General features: G+C 48.2%; 2 protein-coding genes and 1 long non-coding RNA gene across 3 annotated transcripts in view; all 3 read left to right on the top strand.

Moving 5' to 3' along the window:
- Positions 1–10158, top strand: part of Gnb5 (G protein subunit beta 5) — a 32980-nt gene extending 22822 nt beyond the window's left edge. Inside the window, exons 7-11 of the mRNA XM_028865145.2 lie at positions 839–930; positions 2937–2985; positions 5945–6041; positions 7102–7268; positions 9250–10158. Of these exons, the coding sequence (XP_028720978.1) occupies positions 839–930; positions 2937–2985; positions 5945–6041; positions 7102–7268; positions 9250–9261 (417 nt within the window). The 3' untranslated portion in view covers positions 9262–10158. The remainder of the gene's footprint in view (positions 1–838; positions 931–2936; positions 2986–5944; positions 6042–7101; positions 7269–9249) is intronic.
- A 1805-nt stretch (positions 10159–11963) lies between these two features.
- Bcl2l10 (BCL2 like 10) lies at positions 11964–16010 on the top strand. The gene is made up of 2 exons (XM_028867462.2): positions 11964–12689; positions 15452–16010. The coding sequence occupies exons 1-2, from the start codon at positions 12252–12254 to the stop codon at positions 15575–15577; spliced, it is 564 nt and encodes a 187-aa protein (XP_028723295.1). The 5' UTR covers positions 11964–12251; the 3' UTR covers positions 15578–16010.
- Positions 16011–20691: 4681 nt separating this feature from the next.
- LOC119089070 lies at positions 20692–23678 on the top strand. Its single transcript, XR_005092923.1, has 3 exons — positions 20692–20993; positions 21644–21803; positions 22828–23678. It is a non-coding gene; the product is annotated as an uncharacterized LOC119089070 (long non-coding RNA).
- The last annotated feature ends 426 nt before the right edge of the window (positions 23679–24104 follow it).

Genomic DNA, 24104 nt, shown 5'->3' with positions numbered 1-24104 from the left:
GACGGGTGCCCGTACCTAAAATGGCACCGTACCTCTTCACACCTTTGAAGCCGACAAACTTGAATGCTTTACGCCATCAATTCATCTAACTGTCGAGAGAATGCCTTTTGTAGTCAAGCTCTGTGGGAATTTATCAAAAAGCTCCTAGAATCTTGAGAGCATGGTATGGAAAATCTTTCACTTACAGTGAAAGCCTCTGTCTTGTGAATGACTCAAGGAGAGCATGCAGTTTTCAGGGTTGAGGGGTCGGGGGTGACTTTCCACCCTCTCCCCCAGTTGCTCAATGGCAGGCCTATGAAGAGGCCCTGGGACAGCTGTTTCCCAGGTTGGCATGCTGCTGAGGTGCAGGTGGCCCAAAGGAACACACACACACACACACACACACACACACACACACACACACACACACGTTCCTAACTCTGCTGAGGGCTGGCTCTACAACTCCAGCAAAGCCGAGGCTTTTGGGCGCCCCCAACTCATCCCTTAGTGTCACCGGTCTGGGCACCCCCCACCCCCTCCACGTGCACCAAGATCTGCTTGCCTTTGATGTGTGCGTGTGTGCGTACGTGTGAGTGGGTAGTCGGGAGGAAACGGAAGAGGGGTGAAGGAAAGTGAAATGCCCAGGAGGAAGTGGGGAGGAAACACCAGAGGTCAGAGACACCCAAAAGAAGGGAACACGCTAAAGGGGGAAGTGTAGAGAAACCTGCCTGCCTTCTACCCTGAGATCAGTCGGGTCTGCCTCCTCGGGCTTAGCGGGTGGAGGAGAGTCGTGTGTGAAGGTTCGTCCCCGACTGGACGTAGTCCTTGCAGTGTGTAACCGGAAGCTTTCTGTTTGCAGAGCTGTGACAAGAGGGCTATGGTGTGGGACATGCGCTCCGGCCAGTGCGTGCAAGCCTTTGAAACTCACGAATCTGATGTCAACAGTGTCCGGTCAGTCAGTCATGGGCTTGAGATCCTCTGTCCGGGGGGGCTTTCCCGGGCTTCGATCACACACACACACACACACACACACACACACACACACGCGCACACGCACACGCACACGCATACATACACACACACACACATACACACACACATACACGCACATACACACACACATACACACACATACACACACATATACACGCACATACACACACACGCATACATACACACATACACACACGCGCACACACGCACACACACATACACACACACACACGCACATACACACACATACACACACACACGCACGCACATACACACACGCGCGCACACACGCACGCACACACACACGCATACATATACACACACATACACACACGCACACGCACGCACACATGCACACACACATACACACACATACACACGCACATACACACACGCACACGCGCACACACACACATGCATACATACACACACACACGCACACACGCACATACACACACATACGCACACACACACATACACACACACACACGCACACGCACACACACACATACACACACGCATACATACACACACACACACACACACGCACGCACACGCATACACACACACACACACACACACACACACACACACGTCCATACTATGGTGTGGGGCAGACAGAGCTCAACATTGCGGGCATTTTTTCTTCCAACCCTTCTGTCCTCATCCCTTTCCGTCAGACCTTTTTAAGGTAGTTAGTTACACAGAACCAAGCTTGCTGGGGCTGAGGGGTTGTTAGCTCATCTAGTAAAGCATTAGAGGATCCAACTTCAATCTCTATCGTCCATCCACATAAAAATGCATAGTGGCAGGTGGTTGTAACCCCAGCCCTGAGGAGGCAGAACTAAGAGGATACCCTGGGGCTGACTGATTGGTGAACTCCAGGTCACTGAGAGCACCGGATTCAAAGGAGGGAGACATGGTCCTGAGATTGACACCTGAGGCTGCCCTCCACCTTCTAGATGCACACACACCTCCACAAATGCATGCATTAAAAAAATAAACTTTCCTGTTCATTAGCATTTTTTTTTTTTTTTACTATCATCTCCCTAGGACAAGCTGTAGGGTGGAGAAAGAAGACGCCTTGAAAGGAATGGGACGCATCTGAGTGTGGGCAAAGCGAAGGGATTAAAGACACTTATTCAGGGGATGTAGCTCGACTAGTAGAGTGCTTAACTAATGCACACGGAACGCAGAGTTCTCTCTAACACGGCATAAAACCGGGTGTTGTGGCTCACTCCTGGATTCAGAACAGAGGAGGTGGAAGCAGAGCGATCAGAAGTTCAAGGCTAGCGTGGGCTACATGAGACCGCATCTGTAATAAATAAATGAACACCCATGCTCCACCCATGCTTCCGGTTCATAATCTAACATCCATACTTCCTACTGAAGCTGACGGCGGGAACAGCCACCGTTCATTGCTTGCTTTTTATTTGGCAGCATGCGGGATTCTTGGGACTCACTGCCCTATTAGATCTTCACTGTGAGGACAGGCTTTATTACCCTCACTTTTCCGAAGAGGAAACCAGGCTGGGAAAGCTGATGTCATTGCCCAAAGTGCTGCTTGTCGTGACAGTGCCAATAGCTGATGTGGCTCTGTCCGTCTGACTCTGTTGTCCCTGCGCTCTGAGCTGCACTTTGGGAATTAGGTACGCGATAGGTACAAATCCTGCTTTGTTAGGTGCCTAGGGTGAATGTGAGTTATGACATTTGGTTCTCACCAGGCCTTTCTGCAAGGTAGTGCCGCTGTCCCGGGTTTACCAGAGGAACATGAGGGGCCGGTGGTCAGACCACATGAGACTCCCCTCTGGCCTGTGCAAAAGTCCTCCTGCATCCCAGAAGTGGGGCTTCTGGGTCTGAGACCCTGAGCCAGGACGACATCCCAGGGGTTCTGGGAGCGAGGGTGTCAGTGGCCAAGGATGACTGTTCCCCATTAACAGGCTTTCTACCAACTCTCTCTGCAGATATTACCCCAGTGGAGACGCCTTTGCTTCTGGGTCAGATGATGCAACGGTAGGTTTCTGGGTTACTGAGAGCCCTTTCAAGGCAAAGGGGAAAGATAATAATAGCTTGTTTTTATTTATTTGCAAAAGTAACAAGGAAAATTTATTTAAAGCAAAGCAAAAAAAAAAAAGGAACTAGAAAACACCACAGGAAAGCATCAGGCTTTAATTTTTTTTCAAATTTTATTTAAGTATTTTTATGTGTATGGATGTTTTGCTGTATGTACATCTACACACCACATGCATGTGTGGTGCCCTTGGAGGCCAGAAGAGGGCACTGGGATGCCCTGAGACTGGAGTTACAGATGTGCGCAGCCATCTGGGTGCTCAAACCCTGATCCTCTGGATTAGCAGCCAGTGATCTTAGTGGGGCCGTCTCTTCAACCCTTTATCTTTATTTGGTTGGTTGGTTTTGGTTTTGGTTTCCGAGTCAGAGTTTCTCTGTGGAGCAGCCCAGACTGTCTTGGAACTCATTTTGTAGACCAAGCTGGCCTCGAATTCACAGAGATCTGCCTGCTTCTGCCTTCCAAGTGCTGGAATTAAAGGCGTGAGCGACCTCCACTACCTGGTGCTCTATTTTATTTTTTAAACAACTTCTTTTCTGGTCACAGAAGTCATAGGTAGTGAATGAGGAAAAAAAAATGAAGGAAATTAAATTACTCTCCTTTCCTAAGGAAAGCCACACACAGTTTAATGAATCCTGAATGCGCTTTCTCTTTGTCAACACAATATCTATTTGTATATTTGTCTTTTCCACATCACAACAGCTTGTGTACATTCTGTGCCTAACAAGCATTTTTCACTGTGTAGTCTCTTAATCATTGTCCGGTATTTGGTATTATTGGCATGCTGTCATGTACTCAGTCTTCGATCTGGAGAGAGCTCTTCCTAAGTCTCCCCCTCACCCATTAAGAACACTGCCATAAAACCCAGCATGGTGGTACAGTGCTTGTCATCACGGCACTGGGAAGTAGGAGGAACAGGAGTTCAAGGTCATCCTTAGCTACATAGACATAGCAAGCTCATGGCCAGCCTGGGCTACAGAACAAACTTTACTGTAAGTAAATATTTTCGTGCCTCGCACTATTTAAAACTCTCAGGCATTAGTTACTTACCTAAAAACAGATTCAGTTCTCACAGTTTTGTTGCTAGTGGCAAATTATGTCAACATATGTTCTTAGGAGAAAACATAATGCCATTTCTTGTTGTCCTTAAAAATATCAAATAGCCCATTAAGTAATAGGCTTCACTCTGAGCTGCTGCTATGGAAGACATTACAAGAGAAATTGAGTTTTGGTAATAATGAAAAATCTTAGGGCTGAAGAGATGCCTCAGAGGTTAAGAGAGCTGGCTGCCATTCCAGAGGACCTGAGTTCTATTCCCAGCACCCATTTCAGGTGGCTCACAACCTCCTATAACTCCAGTTCTAGGGAAATCTGACTCTCTTCTAGCCTCAGGTACCCATGCCTGTGTGCTCACATGTGCATGCACATCCATGCACATCCATATTCACATAAATAATGTTTTTTAAAAACTCTTATGTGTCAACAGTGTGTGTGTGTATATATATATACACACACACACACATACACACATACATACATACACACACACATATATGTATATATACACACATTTTGGCCATGCCATTTTCTGGAAATAATTCTATTCTAAGGGTTCTGCTCCTAAGCTAATGTAATTTTATTTCAGACATCAACATGTATATAAAGATTTTTACGTAAACATTTTTATCACGTGGCTATGGGCACTGTTGTCACGGCTCAGCCTGTTGACCCTTGTAATATATTCAGAAATCAGTTTTCCTCCCACAAAAAAAGGTTCATCATAGAATTATGCATAAAAGAGAAAATTAGTCATAAGAAGAACATTTAGCTGGCCATGGCCCGACAGATTGTGACAGAGCCACATGGAGAATATTGGACAGACATGTAAATCATCTTCTTGGAAGACTAATTTTGGAAAGTGCTTACCACATAATGTTGACAGAGACGGCAATGCAACAGCCACCCCATCAATTTCCACACCGTCTTAGGGTTTCCATTGCTGTGATGAAATACCATGGCCAAAGAGCAAGTTGGAGAGGAAATGGTTTATTTGGTTTACACTTTCAAATCACACTGTTCATCATCAAAGGAAGTCAGGACAGGAATTCAAACAGGTCAGGAACCTGGAGGCAGGAGCTGGTGCAGAGGCCATGGATGGGGTCCTGCTTACTGTCTTGCTCCTCATGGTTTGCTCAGCTTACCTTTTTATAGAACCCAGGACCACCAGCCCAGGGGTGGCCCCACCCACAATGGGCTGGGCTCTCCTCCATCAATCACTAATTAAGAAACTACCTTGCCTACAACCCACACTTTTTTTTTCTTCTCCCAGAGCTGAGTACCTAACCCAGGACCTTGTACTTGCTAGGCAAGTGCTCTGCCACTAAGCTAAATCCCCAACCCCTACAACCCAACCTTATGGAGGCATAACCTCTTAATTGAGGTTCCCTCCTCGCAGAGGACTTTAGCATGTGTCAGGTTGACATAAAAGTATCCAGCACACACACATAAAATAAAAAACAAAAACAAAGAACATCACAGACATTAGCAAATACCTCTAAAACATGGGGCAGGGTTGGGGGAGGGACGGACTTTCATCTCCTCGTGCACGAATTTCAAAGTATTTCAGAATGTTCCATGATGACTGTATGTGCTTCATCATGGAAAAGAAAGTAGGGCTCTATGTTTATCTCTGTACCTGAAGAAGTTTTCTAGATTTGCTGTTTGAGTCTCTGCTGCCCCATGGAGATTAGCAGGAAACTGGGCTGAAGGATAAAATAGGAGAGGAAAGTAAAGAGGTTTTCTCCTGTCATGCCTCAAACTGCAGAAGCTGCTGGGCCCGCATCGTAGCTCTGTGGTCTGCACTTTGAGAAACTGAAGACCTTTGTCTGTTTCTTCCCACCCCAGTGTCGCCTCTATGACCTGCGGGCAGATAGAGAGGTCGCCATCTACTCCAAGGAGAGTATCATATTCGGAGCATCCAGTGTGGACTTCTCCCTCAGTGGTAAGATTTCCTTTCAGAAACTTTTCCGGGACTGTAAGACTAGACCTAAAAAACAAACCAGCCCTCTGCCTAGCTTCCCACTGCGGGGCGTTTACCCACCAACCCCACAGCTCCCCAGAGTTTTCTTGAGTGCAAGCAGCAGGAAATATTAGATAGAAGGATTTAGATTGTGGAGATAAACAGATAGAAAATAAAAGAATAGCCTCGAGAGGACCTGGAACCTATTCCAACGGGCCCTGTCTCTGCCCCAGGGTATTTATAGAGACGCCCAGGGGAGGAGCAAAAGACCTCCCCCACCCCCCCCCAGCACAGTCAAGTGCAGACCATCTCAAACACCTGCACTCAGGCCCGTGGTCCTGATCATCCTCTATGCGGACCTGCTGGGTAAAGACATGAGGAACCTGAAAACGGGCTCCTACATCCCATCACTGAGCTTTCCGTGGAGCAGTATGCTCAGGCCACATCTGACCCTTCCGATACCCCTCCCTTCACCTCATCCCCTGGCCCTTCCCCAGTGAGTTCTGAAACTCCCTGCTGCCCCACCCACAGCCGGGAGGCAGCTAGCAGAAGCCAAGCCACTGCTGATGGGACACCCCCGGTTCTGAGTTTGTGCCCTTGCACACAGAATTGCAGCCGCTTTACGGCACCTCTACCCAACTCAGCTGCTCAGCCCTCAAAAGCATTGACTGCTTTGCTTTCATCTCTGTAAACTCAAGTTGAAGGTTTAGAAATGGCAGGAGTGTGCCTGCTTCCTCTAAGGCCCGGCGGCATCCTACACACATGTGAGCCTGGCATGGTGGCCCCTACCACCTGATGCTACAGTGATATTCCTCTCTGTCCCATGCCTTCCACAGAGAATAGTGACAGCTTTCTCCTGAATTGGAAAGGCAACATACACTGCCTGCCACACAGTGGGCCTAGATGAATCTATGTTTTATTGAATGGATGGATGGATGGATGGATGGATGGATGGATGGGGAAATTCATTAGCAAGTGAGTGAGCGACAGTCAAGGGAGGAAAAACAGGACCTGCTTTAACCATTGTATCTTCTGCTTCCAGGCCGCCTGCTCTTTGCTGGGTACAATGACTATACCATCAATGTCTGGGACGTTCTTAAGGGCTCCAGGGTCTCCATCCTGTTTGGACATGAAAACCGTGTCAGCACCCTTCGAGTTTCTCCTGATGGGACAGCATTCTGCTCAGGATCATGGGATCACACCCTAAGAGTAAGAGAGCTGTCCCGTTTTCCTGTGTGAGAGGAAAGGAAGGACCGGTGGCTTTCCTGAGACAGGCTGTCAGCCAGCATTCTCATGGCCAGAACTCCAGATGCCAAGGGGGTGTCTCTGGGAGGTTAAGGGCTTCGTCCACAGGCATTCAGAGAAACCAAGAGTATCAGCATGGTGCTGAAAGAATAATGGAGCTAGATAACCCAAATGTTTTGTTTTGTTTTTCCCTAGATGTCTGATCTTTTGAGATTCTGGCCTTGAGTAAGCCACAGGTTCCTAGTCTCTGCTCCTATGTTGAAGGGGTCTCCATACCAGTACAGATTTCATGTGTCAGGTCACGGGCCCCTGTGAGGCTGTGAAGGCCCCTGTGAAGACTATTCCAGGAAAGGGGCCTCGTGACTTTGATTAGACTTGCAGCTCCCCTAGAGTACCACCACCATAGCTAAAAGGAGGTGAGCATCGGTGTGGGAGACCAGCTCCAACCTGTTGAAGGTTTCTTGTGGGGAGGAGCGAGGAATGAGGAAGTATTAGAAATATAGACAGAGATGACAGAGACACAGGATAGCTTTGGGAGGGCCCTGGGTCAATACCCAGTTGCCTCAAGTTTAATCATGATGGGCTTTTTATTCATCAGCAAGGGGAGGAACAAAAGACCTCCCCCCTCTGAAGGTCGAGGTACAAAGTACCGACAAGTGTAGACCCTTCAAAACACCTGGTAACCACACCCTTGGCCAAATCATCCCATTATGCAGCCCTGATGGGCAAAGCAAGCTCAGACTTTCTGACCTTGAGTAAGGCCTTACTAGGGAGCTCCCGTGGGCCCCCACACATCGGATGTTCCCAGAGCATGTGAGTGCTAAGCACATTGCTCATTGCTATGCAAGATCCCAAATCTGACAGAGACTTGTGTGGGGATATAGGGATCTACTTTGAGATGGGTCTTTGGATAAAGACTTGATTAGGTTTGGACATATTTGGAGCATAATAATTTTAACATTGCTGGACAGATGGTAAGGGCCAACAAGATGTCTCAGTGGGTAAAGGTGCTTGCTGCCAAGCCTGACAGCTTGGGTTTGATTCCTGGAACCCACATAGTGGTAGGAGAGAACTGATGCCCCCAAATTATCCTTTGACCTACTCATGCTCGATAGAGCACACACATGCCCATGTATATAGACACATACACACTAAAGCATAAATGAATGAAAAACATTTTTAATAAGGACTTAGAAAGTAAGCAAGCCTTCATGTTATATTTATTTTAATAGGAACAGGTTGAATGCCTAGTTTCAGGACACATAGATAAGAAGATTTTTTTTTTGCAGTGTTACAAAAACAAAGTTTAGTAGTGAGGTGTTGATAACAACAATGAGCTTTGATGTTGTTAGAGTTTTCTAGCCTTGCCCACAGTCAGGACAAATCTTTGTCACCTGCCAGTCCCACAGCCGCTCAGACCCAACCAAGTAAACACAGAGATTTATATTGCTTACAAACTGTATGGCCGTGGCAGGCTTCTTGCTAACTGTTCTTATATCTTAAATTAACCCATTTCTATAAATCTATACCTTGCCATGTGACTGGTGGCTTACCGGCGTCTTTACATGCTGCTTCTCCTCGCGGTGGATGCAGTGTCCCCCCTCCTTCTTCCTGTTTCCCCAATTCTCTCTCTTTGTCCCACCTATACTTCCTGCCTGGTCACTGGCCATCAGTGTTTTATTTATATAGAGTGATATCCACAGCACTTTGAAGATACACATGGTTCAGGTCTCCATCTTAGGGTGTCACCAGTGGCTGGTAAGCAGGCTGCAGAGGCCCTGCACACAGTGAACTGGGGGGTAGGTGTCAAGCATGCTGAAGCTCTTGAGAGCCCTGTGGGTAGAGTGTGTGAGTGAGGTGTGCGCACGCGCACAGCCTGATTTCCTCTTTTAAACTCACGTTTTACGAATAGCTAACGACTAAAAATAATCTATCTGTCTTCTAGGTTTGGGCATAATCCTCTCACAGTGTGCGTGAAGAACATGTGTCCTCCCACGTAGATACGACTTCTAGAGGAACCCAGGATTCCCACGGGCTAGCTCATGTGAGCGACTTCACAGCTCAGCACTCACTCAGCCCCTCCAGTGTTGCCATGAAAAGCCATCCCCTTCCTGGAAATGTACTCCTGTGGGTCTTGGCCCTTCAGCTGTCCCTTCGAGTCCCTGTTTCATCTCAAACACTTTGTAAAATGTGTCTGTTTTGCAAGTTATTCCAACCGATAGAATTCCACGTTTATCGGCATTTAAAGTGTCCTCCGTCGCTTCCGTGAATTTGGTCTGTCTTCAGAGCACTTTAAACTCCGCCTTTTCTTGGTGTGGACTGTTCTAGAACCGTCCTCTGGACATGCCAGCTACATGGACTGTAAGAATGACTGTTCACTGGTCTGTCATAGAAGAAAATTCCAGTTCCAAATGTGGCTACACAGAACCACTTTTTAAAACCGTTTTTTTATGTAAAAGTATCTTTTTTTCTCCCAACCTGTTCAGTTGTATTTTTATAGATGAAATGTTTTTGTCTGGGAGAGCCTTTAGAAATGAAGCAGACGCGTGCTGAAAACAGGCCACATGTCTGACTGTGTGATGCTCTGATAGATGGTGGTCTAGGGTGGGGCATTCCCCTACACTTGAGGGGAAAACCTGGTTGCCACTTGTAGCACAAATGCTACTGAGAACAAACAGAACCTTCTGGCATGGGAAGACAAGACACTAAATTGGTTTAAAAGCCTACTAGTGGTGTTATCAGAAATGTCTACGTTAATGTGGGTGTTACCCATGTAAATGATATTTGAGTGTCCTGCACAGCAGCTGTACAGACTGATGCGCAGGTTGTGAGTAATAATGTCTTTGCTATCAAAGGAGTATCCTGTCTTTATTTGAACCAGTACTTCCCTCTCGATGCTGCTGGCTGCTGCTGCTTACAAGGTCCCTGCTTTTTCTTCCTTTTTTCTTTTAAAGGTGTAGAAGTTGGTTCTTCTAGGAACACCTTATCTAGTAACATGTCACGTCAACAGAAGTGATGGTACACACTTGTCAGTCCAGGTACTTGGCGGGCAGAGGCAGGAGGATGGCTTGAGCCCAAGGGTTTAAGATTAGCCTCAGCCAGATAGTGAGACCTCATCTTTTCATTTTGTGTGTGGGGAGGGGGGTTGCTCTTTTTTTATATATTAATTTGTTCATCATTTGAATCATTTCTTCTGTGTGTATGTAGGTGAATACACATGCCACAGAGCACATGCCAGGGTCAGAGTACAGCCCGTGGGAGTCTGTTTGCTCCTTCATAGGGTGCCTGGGCATGGAACTCAGATCCTCAGGCTTGGTAACAAGAACCCCTACCTGCTGAACAAGCTCACTGCTCCCTGGTTTGGTTTTTATGAGACAAAGTGTCATGTATCCCAGGTTGCCCTCAAACTTGCTACATTGCCAAGTAAGATGGTAAACTTCTGGTCCCTCTGCCCTTGCCTCTCAGGTGCTGGAAAATTGGGTTTGCCAACGTGCACCACACACTGGATGCACTAAAATTGGAGGCACACTGCTGGGACCAAACCCAGACTGTCTGGCATGATTCACCAGCACTCTACAACTGAGCTACAGTCCCAGCCCCAAGACCCCGTCTTTAAAAAGTTTTTTTTTTTTTTTTTTTTTTTTTTGAGTACTGGGAAACAAAGGTCACCTTGGACCCTGGTAATCAATCATTCCTGGGTACAACTGGCACTGTGCGTGGCCTTGGGCATCTGACCAGCCAAAGATTTGATGTCCCTAAGAAGCAGGGGGTAGGGTGGGGTAGGGTATCCCCAGATTGCCTGGTCCCCTGTCTTATCCTTCTCTGCCTGACTCTTTGCATAGTGCTGACTTTACCTTTGTAGGCCCAGCCCCAGACCTTTGCTCCCCAGAAAGACCCTCAGAATGCAGAAAGGACATTCTTCCAGCCATCAGGGTGCCACGGTCACTTCAGCAGTCCCTTTGGAAGTGAGGGTGAGAAATGCCACATGTATTTTTGTTATGTCCTTAGTATTATTGAAACGTCCCGTAGAGTCTCAGGGACACACGATGGTTCTGGGTTATACTTTGACACCCTAGAGAACTCTCTTTGCCCCTCAGGGAGATGGTCCTGAATTAAAGTAGGTCTCTAGAGAGTGTGGACATAAAGAAAGGGCCAGGACAGCTGGGCACGGGTGACCTCTGGGAAAGAGCCTCAGAGGAAACTTTGGGTAGCATCACAGCAAGTCAAAGAGGAGCCCCAAGAAGGCCCACAAGGGCTAGAACCCAGCAGACCTGTGACCTACTAGAGCAGTGGTTCTCAACCTGTGACCTCCTTCGGGGATTGCCTAACAGAAACCATGCATATCAGGTATTTACAGTTCATAACAGTAGCAAAACTACAGTTATGAAGTAGCAACGAAACAATTGTACTGTTGGGGGTCACCCCAGCGTGAAGGTTCGCAGCACTGGGAATGTTGCGGACCACTGTACTGGAGACTCGTTCAAAGGAGGGCGGCGGGGGTTCTAGGGAGCACAGCTGGTAGGTCAGAGACAGGCAAGAGTCAGGGGCTGGGGCCGCATTGCCTCCTCCAACCTAGGACAGCTACTTTGCAAAATGATTTATACATCCTCGTTTTCCAAACACGTCAGCCCAGTCAGTAGCAAGATACAGCTTCTAGCGGGGCCTGATGGAACAAGCCTGTAATCCCAGTGATTCAGGTGGCCGAGGCAGGAGAATGACAATGCCAAGGCCCGCCAAGCTCTAGAAAGTTCCAGACCCTGGCTGTTTCTTAATCCGGAAGGTAAGCAGTAATCCATGGGTCTCACGTGGCTCCTGCTTGCTCCATCACAGGCCTCTCTCCTTGCAACAGGTGCAGGTGAGATTCCCAAAGGTCTGGGAGGGGTGGAGGCAGGAAGCCGCTGAGCCTAGAAAGCCGGCTGGGGTTAGGCCGGGTGCAGAGGCCAGAGGATGGGTGATCCGCTGCTGGAACGCACCAGAAGGCTGCTGACTGACTACTTGACGTTCTGTGCGCGGGAGCCGGGCACCCCCGAGCCGCCGCCCGGGTCGACCGAGGCGGCCTTGCTGCGCTCTGTGGCAGGTGAAATCCAAGAGCACTACCAGGAATTCTTCTCCTCCTTCCTGGGCTACCAGGGCAACCGCCTGGAGCTGGTGACACGGATGGTGAATGTGGTGCTCTCCGATACCATCAACTGGGGCCGCCTGGTGTTGGTCTTGACCTTCGCGGGGACGCTTCTGAATCAAGGCCCTTGCAAGGCTACCAAGCAGAAGAAGAGTGGTCGGGGGAATCAATCCCATGTGACCCGAGACTGCCAGCTCATAGTGGACTTTCTGTGCAGTCGGATCCTGGGACAGCATCGTTCCTGGCTGGAGGCTCAGGGTGGCTGGGTGAGACCACGGAGCGAGCGTGGGAGTGATGGTGTGTGGGGGTGAGGCGGAGGGTGCAGGGCCGAGCACCTCTCAGAGACGAGGAGCGAGTGCTTCAGCTGTACTGTGCAGTCCGATTTTATTTCCTTTCTTTACTATTTTCCCTCTTAAAGTCAGGGTCTCATGTAGCCCAGGCTGGCCTCACTACATAGCCTCCTGCCACTACGGTCCTCCTGCTTCCAGGAGCATTAGGATTATTGGCTCTGTCACTATGATGGGGTTCTGTGGTGCTGGATGTGGACCCACAGGGCTTTGAGCATGCTAAGCAAGCACTCACTGAGCCAGGTCCCCAGCGCAAGGATTTCTTTACAGGCACTCAGACTGCCCTTGCTCCATAGTTCTCATAAAAATTCATTCAGGGGTGGCCAGGCACATAGGGCTTACCCTAACCCTTACCCTCGGGACTTTCAGGGAGGGCTTATTAGGTCAGATATACCCAAGGAGCATAAAGGGAGCTGTGGTCTTGCCCAAGCTCTCCAGAGCTTCCTCTCCTTTCTCTAAGCCTTTAGGAGACTGAAACCCTAGGGGTTGTGAAATGTGTGTGACCAGCAGTGGGAACCCTGACTAGGCTCTTTACTTCTCGGCCACAGCACTGTTCCCTGCTGGGCAGCCTCCAGGCCCCTGGCTTTCTGCTGGTCCTGAATCTCTGGTGTAAGCGAAAAGGGCAGCTAGCTACACAGAGTTAGCGATCAAAGGAAACGCCCAGGATGGGAATAAAGGTTGATAGCAGACTGTTAACATCTGTGAGGCCCTGGGTTCGATCCCCAGCACCACCAGAAAAGAAAAAAAGAAGAGCTCTACCCTAGTTTAGCTCACATGCCGAGCTTGGCCTCAGGTTTCTTTACTTTCCTCCTCATTGGGGTTGGATCAAAACTGAAGTGACCCATGTTAGGGGATAAATGTAACTTAACTATTAAAACCTGTTACACACACACACACACACACACACACACACACACACACACACACACACACACAAACCAAAGCTGCCTGTCAGCAGTCTGCATTTAAACCACCTGATAAAGAACGGTGGTGTGACGTGTTAGCAATTCCTGATGTATGGGTCTCCACTGGGCCTGAGGACTGCCTTCAGCTGGGTTTGTGAGAACCCTCTCTGAGCCCTCTGAAGAGGTCATAAGACAGTATTCATTTTTCCTTCTGTCTTCTGGCTCACTCCTCTCCTCCTTTCTCTCCTCACTCCTCCCCCCCAACACTCAAGTTCTCAGACTTGGGTGGGTTCAAGAGGAATAGTGAGGCAGATTTTCTTTGGGGTAAGAGATTCATTCATTCACAGAGTAATACCATGGAAAGACAGCATAAGCCGGGACCCTGTGTAGAGTTAGGTCTATGAGACAAAGCCCGACTCCCCTCTTAAAGGTTCCAGAGGAAGGGGAGGTCCCATGCCACATAGTGCTGACTATGTGCTTGTAGTTGAGATGTCACTGACTCCAGAGCAGTGGGGAAGAGGGAAAGGCTGGGTCCTTAAGTCAATGTGTAATCATCACACAGGATTTGCTGCCCATAGTCCCTGATTGCTTAGGGTCTCGGGTAGCCTGGGGTTCGTAAACACCCTCTGGGGAAGAGAGGCTTATAAATTCACAGACTGGCTTTCAACAGAGCGTCTACTATTTCTTTTGTCTAAGCTGAGTAGGTAGAGAAAGCAGCTTCTGCAAGTGAGCATGGCTTGAATACACTCTAGTCCAAATAGAACCTTCCCAGCCTTTTGGTTTGGGGGTAGCATTGAGTTCAATCTCTAGTTGCTACATACTGACTTGGGGTGGTGTAGACGCAGCACGTCTCCCATCTCGGGGTATCTGAGTCAGAGATGACTGATGCCTGTATGGGCACAGTAGAAGGATGTTGAGCCTGTGTGATGTACCACACAGCAGTCTGGATGAGTCGAGGTGGGCAGTGTGCTAAAGAGGGGGGCCACGGATGTAAGAACCAAGATCGTTATTAAAGGGGTAACCCCAGGTGTGACCCAGGAGGTCCCTGATGAGTTTGGAAACCATTTTGAATTTGATTTGTAGAGGGAAGGTCAAGGTTAAAGAGACAACTAAAGACAGACAGGTGCCGTCAAAGGGAATGCCCAAGGTTTAAAATTTTCAATTGTATTGGAGGTTGTGGGGAAGGTATCAGAGAATAAAGAGAGGCTTGAGTAGAGTTCTCCTAGATGTCTTTCCTCGGTGTTGAGGTAAAATATGAAGTGTTATGAGGCATCTCTGCCATATAGGACAGTCAGGTGGTTGCTTCTATGCAAGTTGAACTGCTGTGAACAGGTCCTACGAGGTGTCTGGTAGCCACATGCCTTTCATTTTATGGCAGGATCTAGACCTCCCCATGTATTCTGGAGTGTTTTTTCATACTGGAGATTGGCCCACGGCCTTGTGCGTGCTGATCACCTGTTTGACCTCCAAGCCCCACACTAGCCCTTCCTGTGAATTTTCATTTAGATATTTTTATTGTGTGTGGGCTAAGTCCCTGTATGTGTTCTGTGTGCCATGTAATGCAGTGCTCGGGGAGGCCAGAACAGGGTCCCCTGGACCTGGAGTTACAGAATTGTGAGCTACCGTGTGGGTGCTGGGAATTGAACCCGGGCCCTCTGCAAGAGCGGCCAGGCCCCTCAACTGCTGAACCGTCTCTTCAGCCCTGACTTCTGTGTATTTGGAGCTCAGGTTTGTTCGTGGGGAGTCAGTCTAATTCTCCTCTTCTGCCCCTTGCAGGATGGCTTTTGCGACTTCTTCAAGAGCCCCTTTCCACTCTGTTTTTGGAGACTGGTGATCAAGATTCTTCTGTACTGCATCATTGCAACAGCCACCCTGTATGTCTGGAAACAATTTAGGTTTTAAAATTGTAAAACGATTTTACCTGCCTACCTGTGATCCTCTAAGGGACAATTTTAGATGGCTGGATAAGAACTGAAGAAATCCTCCTGCCTAGAAACATTTTAACCTGCATGCTACATGGAGTCCCGGGGTTGTGATGGAGCCAGTATTTGGAGAGGGCCTGAGTGGCTCTTCACTAAGTGGGGAATGGTCTTACTTCAAAGAACTCCAGAAGGAACTACATCCACTCACTAAAGTGCGGCTGTCTGCGTTTGGCTATAAGCACGCCAGAGCCTCTCCCGTCTGTTCTGGGGTTCTTGAGCTGCCGATGTTCAATAACCAGGGTTCCAGGGCAGAGACTCCCAAAGCGCCAAAACCCCAGAGCGATGAGGAATGCCAATAGGAAACCTCAAGGACTCCTCGGAAACCTAGATCTTTCTGTGCCTAATTCCCGGGACTTCTGAATAATAGTGTAAAGTAGCCATGTTTTTAAAGTAACTTCAAATTTTTAATAAATGTATGCATTAAAAAAAAAAACCCTGGGTTTTTCTCTAGTTCAGCAAAACTCTTTTCTTGAGGGTAACTAATTGGTGACACTTTCCTTTTGTCTCGTTTGATTAAAAACTAGGGTTTAGTTTATATAATGTATATTCACATTATGCTTGTATGTATATCCATGTACCACATATGTGTCTGGTGCCTATGAGGCCAGAAGAAGGTGTCAGGTTCCTGGAACAGGAGTTACAGTTGTAAGCACCATGTGGGTGCTGGGAATGGAACATGGGTCCTCTGGAGGAGCAGCCAGTGCTCGCTCTCCAGCCTTAACAATGCTTTGTTTGAAACATTTAATCTACATGTAAGTTCTGAAATCACTCCTCTTTCCCCCCTTCCCCTCTCCAGTCTACTCAAAACATGCAGGGTGGTAGGGAATGTGCTCCTCCAAGCCTCCCTGGCTATTGTTAACTCGCATTTCATAAAACTGAGTCTGCTTATGCTGAGTGAGTGTGTGTGTGTGTGTGTGTGTGTGTGTGTGTGTGTGTGTGTGTGAGAGAGAGAGAGAGAGAGAGAGAGAGAGAGAGAGAGAGAGAGAGAGAGAGAGAGAGGACGAGGTTTCTGGTTTCTGGCTGGAGATGTAGGTCTCGGGGATCAGATTTGGGTCGTTAGGCTTGGTGGCAAATACCTTTACCTACCAAGCCATCTCATCAGCTAAACCACATTTATGATTTGTTTAGTTATAGTGTGTGCACGTGTGTGCGCACGCGCACGCATGTGGGTGTGCGTGCGCCACAGTACAAATTGGAGGTTAGAAGGAGTTGGCTCTCTCCTTTCTCCACGTGGCTCCCCAGGATGGAACTTGGGTCATCAGGCCTGCTGGCAATCACCTTTACCTGATCAGCCAGCACTTTGGTCGCCTTTTCCTCTTCCCACCATGAGATTCCTAGGGAAGTTCCAATTTGAGGAGTCCCTTGAAGAGAAATCGGGGCCCCTGTAGCAGAAGTGGGGGTCTCTTTGATACCTTTCTAAGAATGGGGGAAGGTACAAGCCTGCGGCTAGACTGATCGCCAGGCAATAGGCGGGGAAGAGGGTGATGAGCAGGATGAGTACCCTCCCGTTCCCCCAGGGGGGTCTGTTAGCTAGAGATTGATTCACAGTGTCTCAGCAGGTGCCTGTTGTCTGTAACTGTGAGTGCAGAGGGGCTGCTGTAAATATTGTGGCCTGGGCAGAGGCTGGATTCTAACATCACATCCTGACAGTTCTAGTCCTTGCATTTGTATTGAGAGAGAATTCACACAATACACAATTCTTTTCCGCATCTTAAAGCACGCACTTCAGTGGATTTTCGTGTGTTTACAGTATCGTGCACCTATCACCTGTTATTTAATTCCATCACTCAAAGAGAAACCCCACACCATTAACACACTCTTCTGGTCCTCCCCAACCCCAGCAACCACAAATCTACCTTCTGCCTCTGGATCTGCCTCTTCTGGACACTGCATATAAATGGAACCAGACAGCTCATGGGTTTGCGTGTCTGATTTCTTATTTAGCCAAGTGTTTTCTAGGCTTCTGCACGATGTAGCATGCCAGGACTTCACTCCTGCTCAAGGCTAATGCTACATCGTGTTTACCACACACAGCTCACCGGAATGTGGGTGGCTCTTGCTTGTCGGCTAGTGTGCATGTGACGCTCTGAGCGTGCTTTTACGTGTTTTTATGCAGACTTAGACTCTCAGCACTCCTGGGTGGGATTGCTGGGCCCTGTGATAACTGCAGGCTCAGCGTGGGGCAGATCTGCTGAACTGTTCTTAGCTCTACCACTCAACATTCCCACCAGAACAACCTGGGGTTCCAACTCCTTCCATGGTTGGAACCATGGAGGCATGGTTCCACGCTTCCCAGGGTAGCAAAGGGAAAATGGAGAGAAAGTCCTGGGCAAGACCTGGGAAAACACAACTTGTGCGTTTAAAATACAGATGGCAGATGACTTCTTTCTCCTTGGCTTCCCGGACACCATGCGGCCACGTGCCCTGATTTGGTGGTACCAGCCAGAGAGTAGAGTCTTCTCCTAGACAAGGCCAGGGGTCCGTGTTATGTCCTCGGCCCTTCTCTGCAGCCAGGTAGGGCTTCTGTGAAGCCATCACATTGTACTTCGTGCCCTGAGGCCTTCATGCCTGGCCTTGAGCTAGTCAGCTGTTGTTACAGGCTCTATTAAATGGCTAGAAGTTTTGTTTAAGATTTTATCTTGATTTTCCTGTGTGTGCATGTGTCTGTATCTGTGCACACATATGTGTGTGGGTGCCCATGGGGACGAGAAGAGGGGTTTGGATCCCCTGGACCAGGAGTTATAGGCAGTTGTGAGCTGTCGGAACCAAACGCCCGTCTTCTGTAGGAGCAAGAGGCTTACCAGCTGAGGCATCTCTCCAGGCTGTTTGTGCCTAACCAGTTTCCCTGACCCTGACAAGACTTCGGTCACATTTTAAGACACTTACAGGTGTCCACTGGGAATTAGCTGAGGGTCTTTTTTTTTTTTCATAAAAATTATATGTAATTTAATTGAAAGAATCAAACAGTTCAATATGGTCTGTTACAAGAAATGGCAGGATCTCGTCTTCCCTCGTGCCCCCAGGCCCACAGGAATCTGCTTGTTCCTCTCACTGATTATTTTACTTTCTGCCTCAATCTTTATTTTTGTTTTGTTTTATTTTGAGACGGGGTCTTTAGGCAACCCAGGGTGGCCTTGAACTTGACATGTTGCCAAAGATGACTTTGCCTTCCTTTGAGCTTCTACCTCCCAGTGCTGGCTAGGATTGCAGATGTCCTCGACCACCAAGCCAGCCAGCTCCCGTATCTTTAGAGGGCTTTTCTTGATTTCCAGCTTGAGGCATTATCTTTATCTTTACAGTCCCAACCCATCTCTTGCCATCCCCAGCCCCACCCAATGTAATTATATCATAATTTTACTTCAATCACTATTCATTATCCATATTACCAGTTCTCATGCTATTCCGAACTGAACCATGTAATCAGCTAAGATTGTTTCTTTCTCACACTTTCTTTCCTTGAGCTAATAATTGCCTTAATCTTTCTTGCTCGATTAGTTTTGTATAAACTTTTTTGATGACCCATCCTTGAGTTCTCTAACAGCTGCGGCGATCTCTTCTGGAGAAACTCGTTTCCATCGGGTTTCTCATATGTGATCTTGCAGGGTCTCCCAGTTTGCTCACACCTGTCCTTATCTCCCGTTCCAGGTACACAGTTACCCGACCCCGAAGTGTCCCTGCGGTGTCCAGACTCGGGATCCCCACCCCCTCTCCTCCCGGTGGAGTCTCCTGCTTCTGGCCTTACTCCTCTTTTGTCTGCCATCCTTGTTCTGCTGGAGCACATCCCATCCCGCAGCTGCTGGAGCACATCCCATCCTGCAGCTGCTTCCTGACCAGGAGGAGGTGGGAAGGGACTGCTTGCTTGCAGCCTTGCGTGTCTGAACATCTTAGGTTACTTGCCATCAACACTCCATCCAGATGCACAGTTCAGATTGCTCATGGCTCCCTTCCAGGATTTACAGTGCGCTTTCCCATCTCCTTCCAGTTTTCAGGATTTCCCCAATATGTGCATGGAGTGAGAAGGGGGCCTGCGTTCTCTACCAGAAGCTAGCAGGGCCTTCTATTGAACGTGATTTTGAAATTCAGGTGCAGGGAGTTTTTCAATCAGGGCTCATCTGTTGTCCTCTTGTCCTGATCCACTCCCCTGATTTCCTTCCTATAATTTTTAGTATTTAGATTTCCATCTTTTAATGTTTGCTATGGTTTTTTTTAGGGGGGCGAGGGTTCGAGACAGGGTTTCTCTGTGTAGTTTTGGTGCCTGTCCTGGATCACTCTGTAGACCAGGCTGGCCTCCACCTCACAGAGATCCACCTGGCTCTGCTTCCCGAGTGCTGGGATTAAAGGCGGCTTCATGTTTGCCTTCTGCCCCTCCCTGGGGAGCTAGCTGGTGGAATGGAGTTGTTGCAATTATGACAAGGAAAACGTTGTGTGGGGCAGCAAAAACCAGAAGCTGAAGATTTCTGGAAAGAAATGCATTTCAGCATGACTGTGATACTATGTTTCCATCCACACACCCACAAAACAAGCGGCTTCTTACAAGAGTAAATGTAATTTAAAAGACGTGTATTTAGCCAATTGCACACCCAGAAAAGGCCCAGCTGGCTGGGAAAGTCTGCTGAATAAAAGCAGGTCAGATAAAGGAGGGCAGGGCCATTACCCACCCTCAGGACCCCCGTGTCCTCTGTACCCCTCTGGGAATTGGAGCATCCCCCACCAGAGGCCAACCTGCTATCCAACAGCGAAGACTATTTCTCAGAAATCAGTTGCCAAGAAGAGAGAAAGTGAGTTCGCTGTGTGTCACAACTCCGACCACAGTCTTGACTGCAGCTATTTCTATTTTTGAAGCTGCTTTCCTGTAATCCTGGGCAGCTCTCTAGAGTAGCAATTACCCTCAGAGGCCTGTGACCGCAGAGGCTCATCTGCTGGGGCCCAGGGCCTGACCCTTGAGGAGGAAGCGGGTGTGGAAAGGGCCAAAAGATAGCGAAGGCCAGGGTAAGTGCCAGAGGGCGGAGGCTGCCCCACCCCAACACTCTCCGCGCTCCCACACAGCCTTTCAGTGGGTACTGCGGACCTCAGGGAAAGTGCCCAAGTGGGAATTCTCAGTGGCCCTGGCTCCTCTCTCATTTGGGGCAGGGTCACAAGCCTGGCTGACTGCCTCCCATGGTGCATGTCCTTGCATGAAGGAAGTGCTGACTCCCCCCAGCAGCCTGGATATGTGGCAGCGGCAGCAGGGCAGGTCACCTTCGTCTTCTGCCCCACAGATGTGGGTTTTGAGAGTTCTGTGGGTACTGGCTTTGCTTCCGACCTGTTCCCAAAGGCTAGCAGAGGGGAACCCCGAGGTAGGAACGCCCTATCATTGCTGGGGGGCAGTGGGAGGTGGTGGTGATCTTGCGGCTTCTTTTCTTCTGGCCAGAATTTAAATTCCCTCTCAGCCTTAGCTCTTGACCTACTGAAGCTATAATTTTTCATTACTTATTATACTCATTAATCTCTCATCTCTGACAAAAATACATGACACACCTTTTTAAAAGATGTTTGTGTGTGTGTGTGTGTCGTCTGTGTTTGTGTCTGTGTGTGTGTGTGCAGGTACCTTCAGAGGCCAGAAGAGGGCGTCAGATGCTCTGGAGTTGGAGTTATAGGCAGTTGTGAGCTGCCCAACATGGGGTGTGGGGAACCTAACTTGGGTCCTCTGCAAGAGCAACAGGTGCTTTTAACTGTTGAATCATCTCTCCAGTCCCAGAAAGCAACTTTTTTTTTTTTTTGGGTTTTTTTTTGGTTTTTTTTTTTTTTTTTTTGGTTTTTCGAGACAGGGTTTCTTCGTGTAGCTTTGCGCCTTTCCTGGAACTCACTTGGTAGACCAGGCTGGCCTCGAACTCATAGAGATCCGCCTGCCTCTGCCTCCCGAGTGCTGGGATTAAAGGCATGCGTCACCACCGCCTGGCTAGAAAGCAACTTTTTAAAATCCATGTTTATTTTACTTTTTCTTCAGTGCTGAGGACGGAGCTCACAGATTTGTGCTCGGGAGGGGCTCTACCACAGAGCCAAATCGCCACCTAAGATGCAGCTTGGAAGGAAGGAAGAAGCATTTATTCTGGCACACGGTTTCAGAGGAGGTACAGTCAATCATGGTGTGGCCAGCACAGCAGAAGGTATAGAAGACAGCTCATCACACTGTGTGCAGAATCAGAAAGTCGGTGGAGATGAGTGCTGGTGCTCTGTTAGCTTCCTCCCCCCCTTTTTTAGATTTATTTATTATGTATACAGAAGAGGGCGCCAGATCTCATTACGGATGGTTGTGAGCCACCATGTGGGTGCTGGGAATTGAACTCAGGACCTCTGGAAGAGCAGTCAGTGCTCTTACCTCTGAGCCATCTCTCCAGTCCCCTTTCCCCCTTTTTTTTAAATTCATCTGGGAAACTGGAGAGAGAGAGCTCAGCAGGCAATAGCGCTGACTGCTCTTCCAAAGGACCAGGGTTCGATTCCCAGTACCTACATGATGACTTAAACCATCAGTGAGTCCAGTTCCAGGGGATCTAATGCCCCCTTCTGCCTCCAACAGGCACACATGATACACAGACATACATGCAGGTGAAACACCCAAACACATAAAGTATTTATGGCTGGGTATGGTGGCACATATCTTTAACCCCAGCACTCAGAAGGCAGAGACAGGCAAACTTCTGTGAGTTCAAGGCTAGCCTGGTCTACATAGCAAGTTCCCAGGCAGCCAGGGCTACAAAGTAAGACCCCCATCTCAAAAAAACAAAAAACAAAACAAAAAATAAAAACACCAACCCAGTACATTTGGGACTGCAGCGGGTGGGATAATGCACCCTATGCACAGTGGAAACACCATTATAACAGACCCACAGGTGTGTCTCCTAGGTGATTCCAAATCCAGTTGACAATGAAAATTAAGCATCAGGTTTATCCATTTATACTTATATGAATAGGTCCTTGCAGTTTGTTTTTTTATGATTCAAAACTCCTCGTGCTCAACCTTTTAACCTCCCAGTCTACGTAAGAATTTCTTAAAACTGCTTAACATAGTGTGAAGTGGATCCTTAGGATGCTTCGATCCCATGCTGCTGTTTTTAAGGATCATTATTATCCCTTCATCCCCTGCACAGAATGAAAATGGGTACAGCTACTTTTCACTTTGTTATTTTTTAGGACTTTATGACAGACAAAATGCAAACATGAAAAATGAAGATGAATTTTCACACCCATCTCAACTGTGCTTCAATCATTGCCAATTTATGGCCAATCTCAAACTGTTTATACCTTCACTTCCCATTTTCTACACAAGCAGTCCAGCATCTCCTGCAAGATCGTGAGCCGATGTCCGCATGGTGGCCTTCCATGGCTTCCTTATTGCTGGTGTGACCAGGCACACTGGCCTCACCCTGGAAATCTGTGACCCAGAGTAGAATCAGCAGCCAGTGTCTTTGGGAAAGAGACCCAGCCTCTTGAGTTCTGGCAACTGGCTGTTTTGAGGTAATAGGCCCACCGTGGAGTTCCCAGGCTCTCTAGGCCTTTGAAGATTCTTAAATACAATAACCCTCATTTGGTCTCAACTTCATTAGAATAAAGATTCAAAACAGGATATAGAGCCTGCCAGCCAGAGCAGTCAACATTTATTTAGCCCTTTAGCCCACTGTCCCCAAGACACAGTGAGCTAAATAAAGCAATAAGGAAGGCCAGTGGTAGGTAGATGGCAACTAGTGCCGTATAAAAGAAAAGCCACAGGGTGGGGAGGCAGACACATTGCGGGCTGGTGCTATGTCTGCTTGGCACAAGCTAGAGTCATTTGGGAAGAAGAAATCTTAGCTGAGAAAATGTCGCCATTAGATTGGCCTGTGGGCAAGCCAATTTTCTTGATTGATAGCTGATGTGGGAGGGACCAGCTCGGTATGGGTGGAGCCAACCCTAGGAAAGTGGTCCTAAGTAGTGCAGGAAAGCCAACTGAGCTATCTAGGAGGGGCAAGTCAGTAAGCAACATCCCTCCACGGCCTCTGCTCCAGGTCCTGCCTCCAGGTTCCCGCCCTGTCTTCCCTCCTTGATAGAGTGTGACCTGAGAGTTGTAAAATGAAATAAACACTTTTCCTTGATTTGTTGATGGTCATGGTGTCTTATCACAGTAATAGAAGCCCTAACAAAAACAGGTGAAGGCAGGTTTCAGGCTAACTAGAGCAGCAGGCTGCCAGGCCATGGGCTCAGCCACCTCATGGAGAAGTGACGTCAGCTTTAAATGTGTTGGTTAATGTATATGATACATACAGATGCCTATGTGGATTGCTTGTATATTTCCTGTATTTTCAGAATAGTGTATTGAGGACTTTACAAGAGGGTGGTGAGCAGCAATTACTAGAGTAATGTACAGCCAACTTGGGTGTTTTTACAGAAAAAGAACAAGAGGGGTTGGGATAGGAACTTGGGAACGTGCTGGC

Source organism: Peromyscus leucopus, chromosome 14 (assembly GCF_004664715.2).
Source record: "Peromyscus leucopus breed LL Stock chromosome 14, UCI_PerLeu_2.1, whole genome shotgun sequence".
Classification (NCBI taxonomy): Eukaryota; Metazoa; Chordata; class Mammalia; order Rodentia; family Cricetidae; genus Peromyscus; species Peromyscus leucopus.
Note: the sequence above shows the minus strand (reverse complement) of the source record. Positions and strands in the feature narration are given on the sequence as shown.